Here is a 12162-nt window from a genome sequence, read left to right on the forward strand (position 1 = left end):
CCAGGGACTGAGGGTGCACCTGACGTCTGCGGAGCGGAGCGGGAGGCGGGGCCTCGGGCAGGGCGAGCCGGGGAGAGGCCAGAGGAGGGCTGGGCGGGGGGGGGGGGGGGGGGGGGGGGGGGGGGGGGACGGGTGCTGAAGGAGCCTGGCAACTGGGCAGACCCGGGAGGACGACGCCTGGCATGGGCAGTGGGACACTGAGAAGCAAGCAGACCAGGGCGTGAGAGCACACGCGCAGTGCGTGGTCACCTGCGGAAGGCAGGCCAGGAGGGTGACGGGGACACATGGGGCGGAGGCCCAGGACACAGTCCCTGCGGCCAGAACAGCATCTCCGGGGCAGTGTGACTCATCTGGTCCTCTGACAGACACACACACGTGCCTTACTCCGAGAGACATGACGCCTTCGATACTCTACCTGTCACCCCCACACCGTCATCGTCCACATTCAGGAGGACCTTGGGCAGAAAGTGGTACTTCTTCTCCACCCAGCCCTTTCTTCGGAGGGCGGCCCGTATCACTGGGTAGTGCCCGTAGATGGAGAAAATCTTCTTTTCCTCAAATTGCAAGAGCATATTTTAAATGAAAGAATTGAAAGACAAGGCAGCTAATTCTCTGAGAGGAGCCTTCAGAGCAGGAGGGACAGACAGACTGCACCAGCAGGTGGGATGACACTCACGTCCTGCTCCAAGGAAACACCCGGAAACACCCAGAACGCACACACACGGGCATGGGGCTGGGTCCTCCTCTGTGGTGTGTGTCCACTTCGTGGGCCTTGCACACATGGCCCTCACACGCACAAAGGCTCAGAGGTGCAGCACAAGCAGGACCAGGGGTTGTAGCCTCAGCTCAGGGCAGGTCTGGGTCTGGAAGGTGGGCCTGGGGCGGCAGAACCTGGAGGGGGTGCGATCTACACTCTCTCTTCTCGACGAAGGCAACAGTCCCTCATGCTTGGGGGTGAGAGGATGGGTGCCCGAGGTTTAAGGAGGGATGAGGGGGAGGAGTCGTTCATCCACCCAGGAAGGGCCTGAGGGACAGGAGTGCCAGCACCAGGACGGCTGGGGACTCCTCCAGTCACTGTGGGAATGAACGCAGATGCCTGGGCACCAGGCAGGCAGCTGGCAGCTGGTGGAGTGTACCTAGGCTTTCGCAGCTGGGGGATGGGAGAGTAATGGTCATGCTGGAGCCCCTGGGTCTCATGCTGCTGAGGGCACAGCCTGGACACATTCACCTGCGTTAGGGTCACAGAGGGTGACAGCTGCAGGGCAGTCAGGAAACAGGTGCATAGTCAGCAGTGAGCTTAGGGCCTTGCGAGTTTGTGGGAGCAGGCAGAGAGGGCAAGTGGCTCAAGCTCACTGGTGTCCCTGATTAGCTGACTGAATTGACCAGAAGACAGACTATCCTGGGTGGGCCTGACCTAATCAGATGCACCTCTTAAAAGGGGTCCAGGGCTTCCCTGAAGTTGGAGATTCAAAGCAGGAGAGACCTTGCCCCATTGCTAGCTCTGAAGAAGCCAGTTCTACGGCCACAAGGGAATGAATCCTGCCAACAAGCCCAGGGAGCCCGGAGGTAGGTCCTTCTCCAGTTGAGACTCCGGATGAGACCCCGGCCCAGCTGATGCCTCATTTCAGCCTTGAGAGACCCCAAGCAGAGGACCCCACAGAAGCTGTGAGATAACAAATGTTTTAAGCGGCTAAGTTCACAGTGATTTGTTACACAGCCCTGATAGCTAACACATGCTAGGATGTGTCCACACCCGGGAACACATACGATAAAGCGTGTGCCTGGGACTAGAAGCCGTGAGTTCAAGTTCCAGCACCCACGTGACAGACCCAGCAGGTCAGAGGGCCTCTCCGAGCCTCCTTCCACTCAGAAAATCTATCCAAAGTCTGTCCTCGCTGCCCACAGGACTGTGCACCAGGACAGAGGGATGTGGACAAACTTGGCCACAGAGGGGCTGCCCTGATGGAGAGGTGGGCAGGGAACATGACCACTGACCACCTGCGAGAGTGTCAGCACCCTGTGCCCCAGCAAGACCTCCTGGCCACCCCAACACCTGGCTTTGCTTATAGTTAAATTGAACAACTTTAGGAAAGCTAATTAATTTTAATCAACAGAATACAGTTCCTCGGGGAACTACAGAGTACAAGACCTGTAACATGTAAGAGAGGGGAAATGGAATTTTAAAAGTCATCGGTCCACAAGGAGGCACACAATGAGGGGGGAAGCCGGGCAGCCAGGAAAAACTGAGTGGGTCAAGGAGACGGGACACATGGGGATGCCTGAGGACAGCAGGACCGCACTTACAGATACACGCAGCAAAGGGGTCCGTGTTTAAGGAGTTTTAAAAATCTCAATCAATGCTGTTTACAAGAGAAAATCAAAAGCCTGAGCCTACAGACAGGTAGAACATAAAAGGATCTAAATATGAGACAAAACATCCTTTGGGACAAATAAACCACTAAAGAAAATCATCCCATAATTTACCAAAAGAGTCACCTCACCAGGAAGGTACTTCTGCACGCAGCCACTCAGAGGGCTGTAACGGCATAAAGCCAAAACTGACCTTCCCACAAAGTGAAGGAATCCACGGTTATCACCGGGCGTTGACCAGCTTCTCTCCCGGACCAGAGATTGCAACAAGACTCCAAGACCTGAGCACATAACCATCTCGGCCCTGACGACTCTGAATGGAGAACCCGCACCGGCCTTCACGTGAACGCACACGATGCCGGGCACACAGAGAGTCGGAACCCACGTCAACGGAATAGCACTATGCAGATGACATTCTCACCCACGGCGCGCCTCGTGCTAGAAATCAGCAACAAAATACATAGAAAAGCCTCACAAGGATGGACATTAACTATGCTTTTAAGTAACCCACAATCAAGGGAAAGGAATCTATGAATTACAGAATACTTTGAACTACATCTCAACAAGAGTACTATGAAAACTTGAGAAATCAGGGGCGCCTGATTGATTGAGCGTCTGACTTGGGCTCAGGTCACGATCTTGAGGTTCGTGAGCTCCAGCGCCACATCGGGCTCCCTGCTGTCAGCATGGAGCCTGGAGCCTGCTTCTAAGATCCTCTGTCTCCCTCTCTCTCTCTCACACTGTCTCAAAAATAAATATTAAAAAAAAAAAAAAGCTTGTGAAATCAGCTAACGCAATACTTAAAGGGATATTTGTAGCCCAAATGTTCACATGTTTTTAGGTTTCGGTAGAAAACCTGAAAATTAATGAGCTGGCATGGTTCCATTGGCATGAAACCCCCAGAGAGCACGCCAGGCGGCCACCAGGACCAGGCCGGTGGCGGCAGGCGCCCCGTCACAGTGCAGTGGCTGTGGTCTGGCTGTGCACACTCGGTGCACCCAGCCGGTCACACGCGGGCCGTGCGTTCACACTTTGGAAGCACATTTTGTGTGTGATGTGCTGAGCTCCTCCGAGCTCCTGTGTGCCCAGCCTTCTGAGCTGGGCAGGGTAAAGCCAGAGAACGCAAGCTTTTCCCCAGCGAGGGCAGCCCTCTGCCCCCACAAAAGATCACCAGCAGTTTCCTCAATCCCAGCCACCTGGGGGCTGGCACTGGGGAGCCAGGGCAGAACCAAGGCTGGTGGAGGCGAGGGCAGCAGGGGAGCCGAGGGCCTCAAAGGCGACCCAGTCCCTCTCCAAATTCCTAAGTAAATCTCCGTGTTTAAGAAGTACCCCCCGCCTTGGGGCGCCCGGCTGGCTCAGTCCGAAGAGCATGGGACTCTTGATCTCAGGGTGGTGAGTTCGAGCCCCTCTCCGGGTGTAGAGCTTACTTACATCAATGAAACTTTAAAAAAAGGTGCTCCCCACCCCCCAGCCCCCCCCCAGCCCCAAAGCGCATTTTACCTTGATGGCCTTTTCTGTTAATTGTCTTGCTATTTTGTATCTGTCTGATTTAGGGGAAGATGTCAAGTCTTGGGAAATTCCTCGTTTTAATTCTGCAGAAGAGAAACAGGCGTCAAGGCAAAGGTAAAAGCACACAGGTGACACTTGGGAAGGAGCCCTAATCATAGAAGCCCCACCCCCACCCCCCGTGGCCCTCCTCCCAGCCCCGCCTCCCCGGCCCCCACACCCTCCTCCTGCAACTCCTCAAGCCCCTCCCCAGGCTGCACTGTGGGCAGCTCTGGCTGGGGCACCCCTCTTTCCTTCTGGAGACCATGACCCCAACTCACCCCTAACCCCACCCCCACCCCCCCCACCTGTCCAGGTCAGCCCTTCCTTCCACCAGCCCCTCCCTGCTCCTGTCCCTGACTCTGGCCACCAGACTCCCATCAGCACACACCCAGTTTTAGTGCAAACGCCTTAAAAATTCAAACGAAAACCTTCCTCTCTGCAGGCCACCGTCCTGCACACTCCTGCCTTCAGCCTCCCTCCACACCCTCACCTTCTGGGCTCCACCATGGACACGGCTCATGCAAAAGTCACACACACACAAGCTGGTCCCATGGTCACTCCCCTGGGCCCCCCCCTTCCCCTCTTCACTGTGGCCCCTCCTCTCTCCTCCCACACCCTAAACCTTGGAGGTGCCCAGGCCTGGGCCTCAGACTCCATGCTGTGCTGTCCCTACCCACTCCCTGGGCCATCTCGTCCTGTCTGGTGGCTTTAAATTCCAGTGTCCCCAGGCCCCCTGGAATGTGTGCCTTCCATGCAGACCACCCGGCCCTCCTGACCCCTCCTGGACGCCTGGTGCCTGGATATCCCAGGAGCATCGGAGGCGGGGCTAGCCAGCAGCAGACATCCACCCACCCCCCCCACCCCCCCCCCATCCTTCGCCCTGTGGAGCCACGCGGCCCATCAATACAGACAAAAAGCAGCAGAGCCATTCGGTGGGGATGCTGTTCTAAACAACTACACGTCCACACGGAGAAAGCAAATCCCGCCCCCAACCTGACAACACACACAATTAATTTGAAGTCGATCACGGGCCTCAGTGTGAATGCTGGGCACAAAGCGTCCGGCAGAAAGCACCGCCCTGGGTCAGGCAAAAATCCCTGAGAGGTACACAGAAAGCACTAACTGTAAAAGTTGAAATTGGTGAAAAGTTGAAAACGTTCGGCTGTGTTAAGGAAGTGGAAAGATAGAAAGCACGGATCGGGGGGGAAAATATTCACAATGTGTCTATCAGACGAAGCCCGACACAAAAGGCGACAATGAGTGGTTCCGTCTACATGAGGTTCCGGAGCAAGATTAACCCATGGAGACAAAAGCCAGAACAGGGGAGGGAGTGGGGGGGAGGGGGGAGGGCACGAGGAAACTGCCCGTGGCACCAACAGTCCAACAGCATCGCCTTGGAACGCGCGACGCCAGGCTCAGCAGAACGACAGGCAAGAAACAGAAGCCACGGAAGCCACGGAAGCCACAGGCACACGTCACGCAGGCACAGCCGCCAGGACCTGACAGAAACTCAAGCCAGGGGCAGTGAGGACTAAGATCTTCAGGACAGCGCCTCGTGAACACACGTGGGGCCCCCCGCTCAACAGCTGACATGCACGCGACCTCCAGGACGCAGGGAGTGTGGGTTAAAATAGACCATAGAGAGGCTCTGGTTTGTGCTCTGGCCACAGAGCAATGAACTGAGGAGTCAGCGACAGAACAGAATGTCTCAGAAAACTCCTGCGCGTTTAATACACAGATCCTAATACACACGTGGCAGGGAGGCAGAGGGGAAAGGGCTGCATAGTTGTTGCCCAAATGATAATTAAAACACCAAGTATCAAACCTCGTGGGCTGAACTTAAGTTGTATTTACAGACGTTTTTAGCTGCAGATGCATATATTCAAAAATAATAAAAGCTAAAAGGAATGAGTTAAAAGCATCCATCTGAAGACCTTAGAAAGAATGCTAAATTTAAGCCCAAAGATATTACAAGAAAATGAATAGAAAGGAGACGTTAATAAATTATTTTTTTTAAATCCAATAAAGAGGATGGGGGCGACTGGGTGGCTCAGCTGGTTAAGCATCCGACTTGGGCTCAGGTCATGATCTCGTGGTTCGTAAGTTCGAGCCCCACATCAGGCTCTGTGCTGACAGCTCGGAGCCTGGAGCCTGCTTCGGATTCTGGGTCTCCCTCTCTCTCTGCCCCTCCCCTGTTCATACTCTGTCTCTCTCTCTCTCTCTCTCTCCTCAAATAAGGATTAAAAAATATTTTTTTAATCCAATAAAGAGGCTTAATCAAGCCAAAGGTTTAAAACTAACAAAATTAATAAACAGTTGGTGAGATCAACTAATAAAAAAGAGAAAAGGCATAAAAATGTAATTAAAAACCTTCCCGTAAGTAAAACTCCAGGGCTAATGGCTTCACGGGTGAATGCTACCCAACACTTAATCTTGTACAACTCGTTTCGAGAGGAGAAAAAGTGTGGCCGTGCCTTACTTGTTTTGTGAGGCCAGCGTGTTACAGGCCAGTGTGACTGAAACCACAGATGACAGAATCATACACAAACGAGGAGCAAACTGCACCCAGCGATGCAGAGCACAGTCACTACGTCACGGCCACGGCCATGCAGTCTCAAGGCTGCGTGAGAAAAGCAAACCCTGATTCACCAAGTGAAGAGAGGAAGACAAATCGTAAATCCCATCCCAACAGACACGGAAAGGTCTTCACAGGCCCTGATTTCCCTTCAGGCTGCAAGCTCTTGGTGGACTAAGACACCCACAATCGGCCTGGCAGTGACCCTCGTGGCACCGGCCTTTGGTTTCTAAGCGCGCCCGGCCCTGAACCCGAGGGCCCGGGCCCCAGGAGAGCTGGGATTCCGGTCGGGGACACCGGACGCCCCAGGCGATACAGGGCATCTTGACGCACTTACAGCCTGGATGGAGGGACAGCAAAGAGATGTAGAAGGGGAACACAGAGGCAGGGGGCTGAGTGTGGACCGCCGGAGTATCACAAAACGTGATGGTGACCGGCCCAGACATGGTGCAGACGTCCGGAAAGATTCTCAGAGGTGAGAAAGCCACAACAGAACCCTCGCCTGAGGCCGTCAGGGAGGCCTGGCATTCCAGCGGCTTCCCTGGGAACCCATAACTGCCGGGCACAAACAGGCACCGAAGCAGACCTTCTGGAAGGACATGGACTTCGCAGAGGCCAAGGAGGCCTGCCCGTGAGGGAAGCACTTCTCACAGACCGCAGCTCATCACCTCCTCGGTGCGGAGAAACGGCCATTCACGCGAGGGCCACCAAGGGCAGCTGGAGCCAGGGGGAAGGTGAGCGGGTGCCAGAGCTGGGGCCGGGGCCGCCACAGCCTACAGCATCGTCATGGTGCCCCTCCTACCCCCTGCCCAGGCCTCCTTCCCTCAGGACTTTGCAGGCACTGATCCAGGAGACCTCGGCCCAGTCCCACCTCAGAGGGATTCGCTAGGGAACCCCCCCCACCCCCACCCCCACCCCACACAGGGGACGTGGACAGTCACCAGGTGCCATAGCACCACCCCTCCTGTGGCCTCGCGGAAGGCTGCTCTACGAGGGAGGGGTGCGGACGGCACTGCTCCAGTGACTGGTGGGGGCACTGCTGACGGGGCAGCCAGACACGGTGGGCAAATCAGGGGCACAGCGCCACCCCCAAAGGAGCCTTGACAAAATACTCAACCCAAATCTCATCAAGCCTCCGGAGCTCATCTCCAGATCACGAGGGTCATGCCGGCGACAGAGGAGGAGAGGAGACCACCATGCGGCAACAGCCGGACAAGTCCCAAAGGTAGGACTGTCTACACAACAAGAGGCTATTCTATTCAGTAAGTCTAGCTCTTGAAAGCACAAGGCAAGAGAAGGGTAAAAGATAGTTGAGAGACAGGACTGCCTAACGCAGTGGGTGGCCCTTGACCAGATCCTGATTTGAACAAACCAGCTCTGGGCCTTGCTGGGGAAATACAAATATATTCTGGGCATTGGATTTTAGTAAGGAATTATTGTCCCTCTTATCAAATGGGAAAAAAGAGTTTAGTTATGTAAAAAATGTCATTTCTAGAGACACTTAGTGAATATTTAGATACATACTAATGTTTACTTATCAATAATAAGAAAACTTAATAAAATCATTATTAAAAACAAAAGAGAGACGGTCTCTAATATCAAGAGGATCAATTTGTCAGGAAGAAATAAAAGTTCCAAATGGGCATAAACTTCACTGTATATAAAAATATAAGTAGGCAAGGCTAAAAAAAAAGACATAGAAAATCCACAATCATATTGATATTGGACCTACTTCTCAGTAAATGAAAGATTAAACAAAGAATCAGTAGACTGTAGCAGGTTTGAACATCATGATCAACCAGCTGCACTTAAATGATGTACATAGACACCATGTTCCACAACTTGAGACACATATTTTCTTCCCTTAACGTGTCTTCCAATATAGATTGCATCCTAGACCATAGAGTCTCAATAAATTTCAAAGGATTGAAATGATATAGATTAAGTTCTCTGAAAACTCTTAAATCAAACTAGAAATTAATAACAAAACATAACCAGAATTTTCTCAAATGTTCAAGTTAAGTGGTACACTTTAAAAATTAAACATAGACCGAAGGAGAAATCAAGTGAAAACTCAAAAATGACTTGAGTTGAATGATAATAAAAATATGACATTTCAAAGCACTATAATGCAGCTAAAACAGGGATTAGAGAGAAATTTATAAATTTAAACTCATATATTAGAAAACAAATTGAAAACTATCTAATCTACCATCCCAAGAGGCTAGCAAGAACAATTAAACAAAAAGAACGAAGACAGAAACAATGAAGAACAGAATTCAATTAAACAAAAAACCTAAGTGCCCTAGAGAAAATTATTAATAAACCAAAAGTTGGATCTTTGAAACAATTTTTAAATTGACAAATATCTAAATAGCTCAAGAAAAAAGAAAACACAAATTATCAATATCAAGAATTAAAAAGGGGACATCATTGCTTATTGTACAGATATTAAAATGATAATAAGATATTGTAAACATCCCCATGCCAATAATTTGACAGTTCATATGAAATAAACATTTTCCTTGAAAAGTACAGCTTTATCAAAACTGACATAAAACGGGAAATCCAGGTAAGCTTATTTCTGATAAAGAAATTAATTCCATAATTAAAAAGTTTCCTACAATGAGAACTCCAGGTCTATATGGCATCACAGATCAATCTTTCCAAACATTGGGAGGTGAAATACCTTATATAAGCCATTTCATTGACTAGGGAAATAAGAAACCCTTTCAACTCTTTTTAGGTGGTCATAAATTTAACACCAAAACCTAACAAGGACATTACAAGAAAAGAATAGTACAGCCAATCTCATTAATAAAAATAGGCGTATAAGTCTTAAAAATTTGTACATCAAATCCAGTGACATATAAAATACATGACCACGTGAAGTTTATTCCAGGAATACAAAGTTGGTTTATATTTGAAAATTCATCAACATAATCCACCACATTAACAGACTAAAAGAAAAAAAACATATATCATCATCTAAACAGATGAAGAAATCATGCGATAAAATGTAATAACTATTCATTTTATCACATGTAATAATTCTTCATTTAAAAATTCTCAGTAAGCCAGGAATAAAAGGGAAATTCCTTTAAAGTTTGTAGCAACATCATACTTCGTGGTGAAATACTGAGCACTTTTCCCCTCAGTGTGGGAACAAAAAAAAGACGTCCAGTATATTATTTCTATTCAACATCATACTGAAAGTACTAGCCAATGCAATAATGCAAGAAAAGGAAATAAAAGGTATAAAGACTGAAAAGATTTGTAGATGATGATTGTATACCTAAGAAATCTAAATGAATCTACTACCTATTAGAATTAGTAAGCAAAGTCACCAAATGCCAAGTCCGTATATCAGAGTTAATTGTGTTCCTATATACTGGGAACAATTAGAAAATGAAACTCAATAATGTGATCTCTAAAAAAACATCAAGTATCTAGGAGTAAATTTAACACAAGAGATCTTCCATTCCTGTACCCTGACGACTACAAAATACTATTGATAAGAATTAAAGAACTAAATGTTCTTGGGTTGGAAGACTCAATATTGATAAAATGTTAATTTTCACCCAGATTGATCCATAGATTCATTGTAACCAAAATTAAATCCTAGCAGGATTTGTGTGTGTGTGTGTGTGTGTGTGTGTGTGTGTGTGTGTGTGTGTGTAGGGGGTGGGGGTTAAATTAACAATTTAATTCTAAAACTTACATGGTGTGTAAGAAAACCTTAACAAGTCTTGAATGATGAAGTCATACTATGAAATATTATGACTTATTATGAAGCTACTGGAATTAAAACAGGGTAGTATGGACTCAGGATAGGCAGAGAGATCAATGAAACAGAATGGAGAACAAAAAGTAGGACTATGTCTGATTTTCCACAAAGATGACATTGTTTACAGGGCACAAACTGGGTCAATTAGATAGTCATATGGGGGAAGAGTGAACATTTGCCCTCTGACCCTTACCTCACTCCATACAATATAGTGAATCCCTATGAATTGTGGAGGTAGAGGTGAAATGTAACATTATAAGGTTTCTAAAGGAAAACATGGGATGCTATTTTCTGGACAATGGAGTGAGTACAGATTTCCTAGTAAGATTCAAAAACCACTAACTATAGAAGAAAAGATCGACAGTTACACTTCCTTACAATTAAGAGGTTCTGATTCTCAAAAGTAATCAAGTGGCTGAAAACACCAGCCACGGGCTACCAGAAAGTATTTATGTCTAGCTGAGAAAGAACTGGTATCCTGAATAGACGAGGCATTCCTACAACTCAGTAAGACCCACAACCCAATCTAATAATGGCCAAAAAACTGGAAAAGGCACTCCACAAAAGAGCCCCACATGGCGAGCAAGCACATGAAAAGAGCTTGATATCTCTTTGGGAGATGTAAAATTGAGCTTGACCCTCTTTGGGAGGGTAAAATTGAAACCACGGTGAGGTGCCATTACACACCCACCCGATGTCCAAAATGAACAGGACAATATCTATTACTGGCCTGGATGTGGAGCCACTTGGCCTCTTCTCCCCCGCGGGTTAACATAAAGCTACACACGGGCCTGGACGCAGGGGTTCCACCCCGAGGCATTTACCAACAGGAACGAGCACATGCACAGGGATTCACTCGGGCCCAGGAAAGGGCTCGCCACTACTCAGTCCTCCAGGATAGCGCCTCAACGTGAGCGTTGGACTTTGCACCAGTTTCCCAAGAGGAGCTCTGAGGTCGGCCAGTTTGGAGGGCAGCAAGGTGGAGGGCAGGGGGCTGGAAGATGAGGGGGGGGTCTGGAGCAGGGGTGGAGGGGGCAGGGAGGCGGAGGAGGGGTCCGGGGAAGGTGGGTCCTCAGCACACTCTCTGCGGCCCGTCTCCCCGACCGCCCTCGCGGAGCTTCACGTCCCTGGACGCCCTTAGTCCACACAGCGCCCTGCGCTTTGCGCCTGAGCCCTTTGCCCCCACCCCGTTCGCGCCTTAAACCGCGGGCGGCCAGAAGGGGGAGAGCACGACACTGACTATTTTCTTCTCTCAGGTCTCCTTCCAGGGAGGCGGATGAGAGCCTCCTCCTTTCGCCGGGCTCCATTCCGACCTCCGGCAGCTCGCCCCTCCTCGCATCCGCGCGCGTCCCTGCAAGGAGAGGGGGCGTCAGGGAGGGCATCCCCGCGGGGCGGGGCGGGCCTGGGCCTGGGCTCGGAAGCCAGGTTGAGGGGAGGGAAGGTGTAGCGTCGGGCCGGTCTTGGGGGGAGAGGGGGACAGGGTAAGTCTAGATTTGTAAGGGCAGGTCGGGGTCCGGGGAGGGGGGCAAGTCTAGACTTCCGGGGTGGGTCTGGGCTCCCGAGGACTGAAGGGGTGGGCAAGGCTGGAGCTCCAAGGGGAGCGGGAGGGCGGGCCGAGGGGTTGGGAATCAGGTCTGGGCTCCCGAGGGTAGCGTGGACAGGTGGAGGGGTGGTGGGTAGGTCTGGGGTGGGGTGGAAGGTCTGGCGTTCCACGGCAGAGTCGTTCTGGGGTTCCGACGGGGGTGTCTAGAATCCTGGGGGCGGGGGTGGGGTGGGGGGGATGGTCTGGAGTCCCGGGACGGGGGAGGGCGGGTCAGGGATTGCAAGGGCAAGAGGGGCGGGGCACGGGGTCCTGTCTGGCATCCGCGGGGGCACAGGTCGG

At 50.6% G+C, this 12162-nt stretch overlaps 1 protein-coding gene across 1 annotated transcript in view; it reads right to left on the reverse strand.

The window, feature by feature from the left end:
* TTLL8 (tubulin tyrosine ligase like 8) overlaps window positions 1-11999 on the reverse strand; it is an 85071-nt gene extending 73072 nt beyond the window's left edge. The window contains 3 exon segments of the mRNA XM_019447265.2: window positions 416-554; window positions 3871-3962; window positions 11521-11999. Of these exon segments, the coding sequence (XP_019302810.2) occupies window positions 416-554; window positions 3871-3962; window positions 11521-11662 (373 nt within the window). The 5' untranslated portion in view covers window positions 11663-11999.
* Window positions 12000-12162: the final 163 nt, after the last annotated feature.

Source organism: Panthera pardus, unplaced genomic scaffold (assembly GCF_024362965.1).
Source record: "Panthera pardus isolate Hobbes unplaced genomic scaffold, ASM2436296v1 HiC_scaffold_6, whole genome shotgun sequence".
NCBI classification, from domain to species: Eukaryota; Metazoa; Chordata; class Mammalia; order Carnivora; family Felidae; genus Panthera; species Panthera pardus.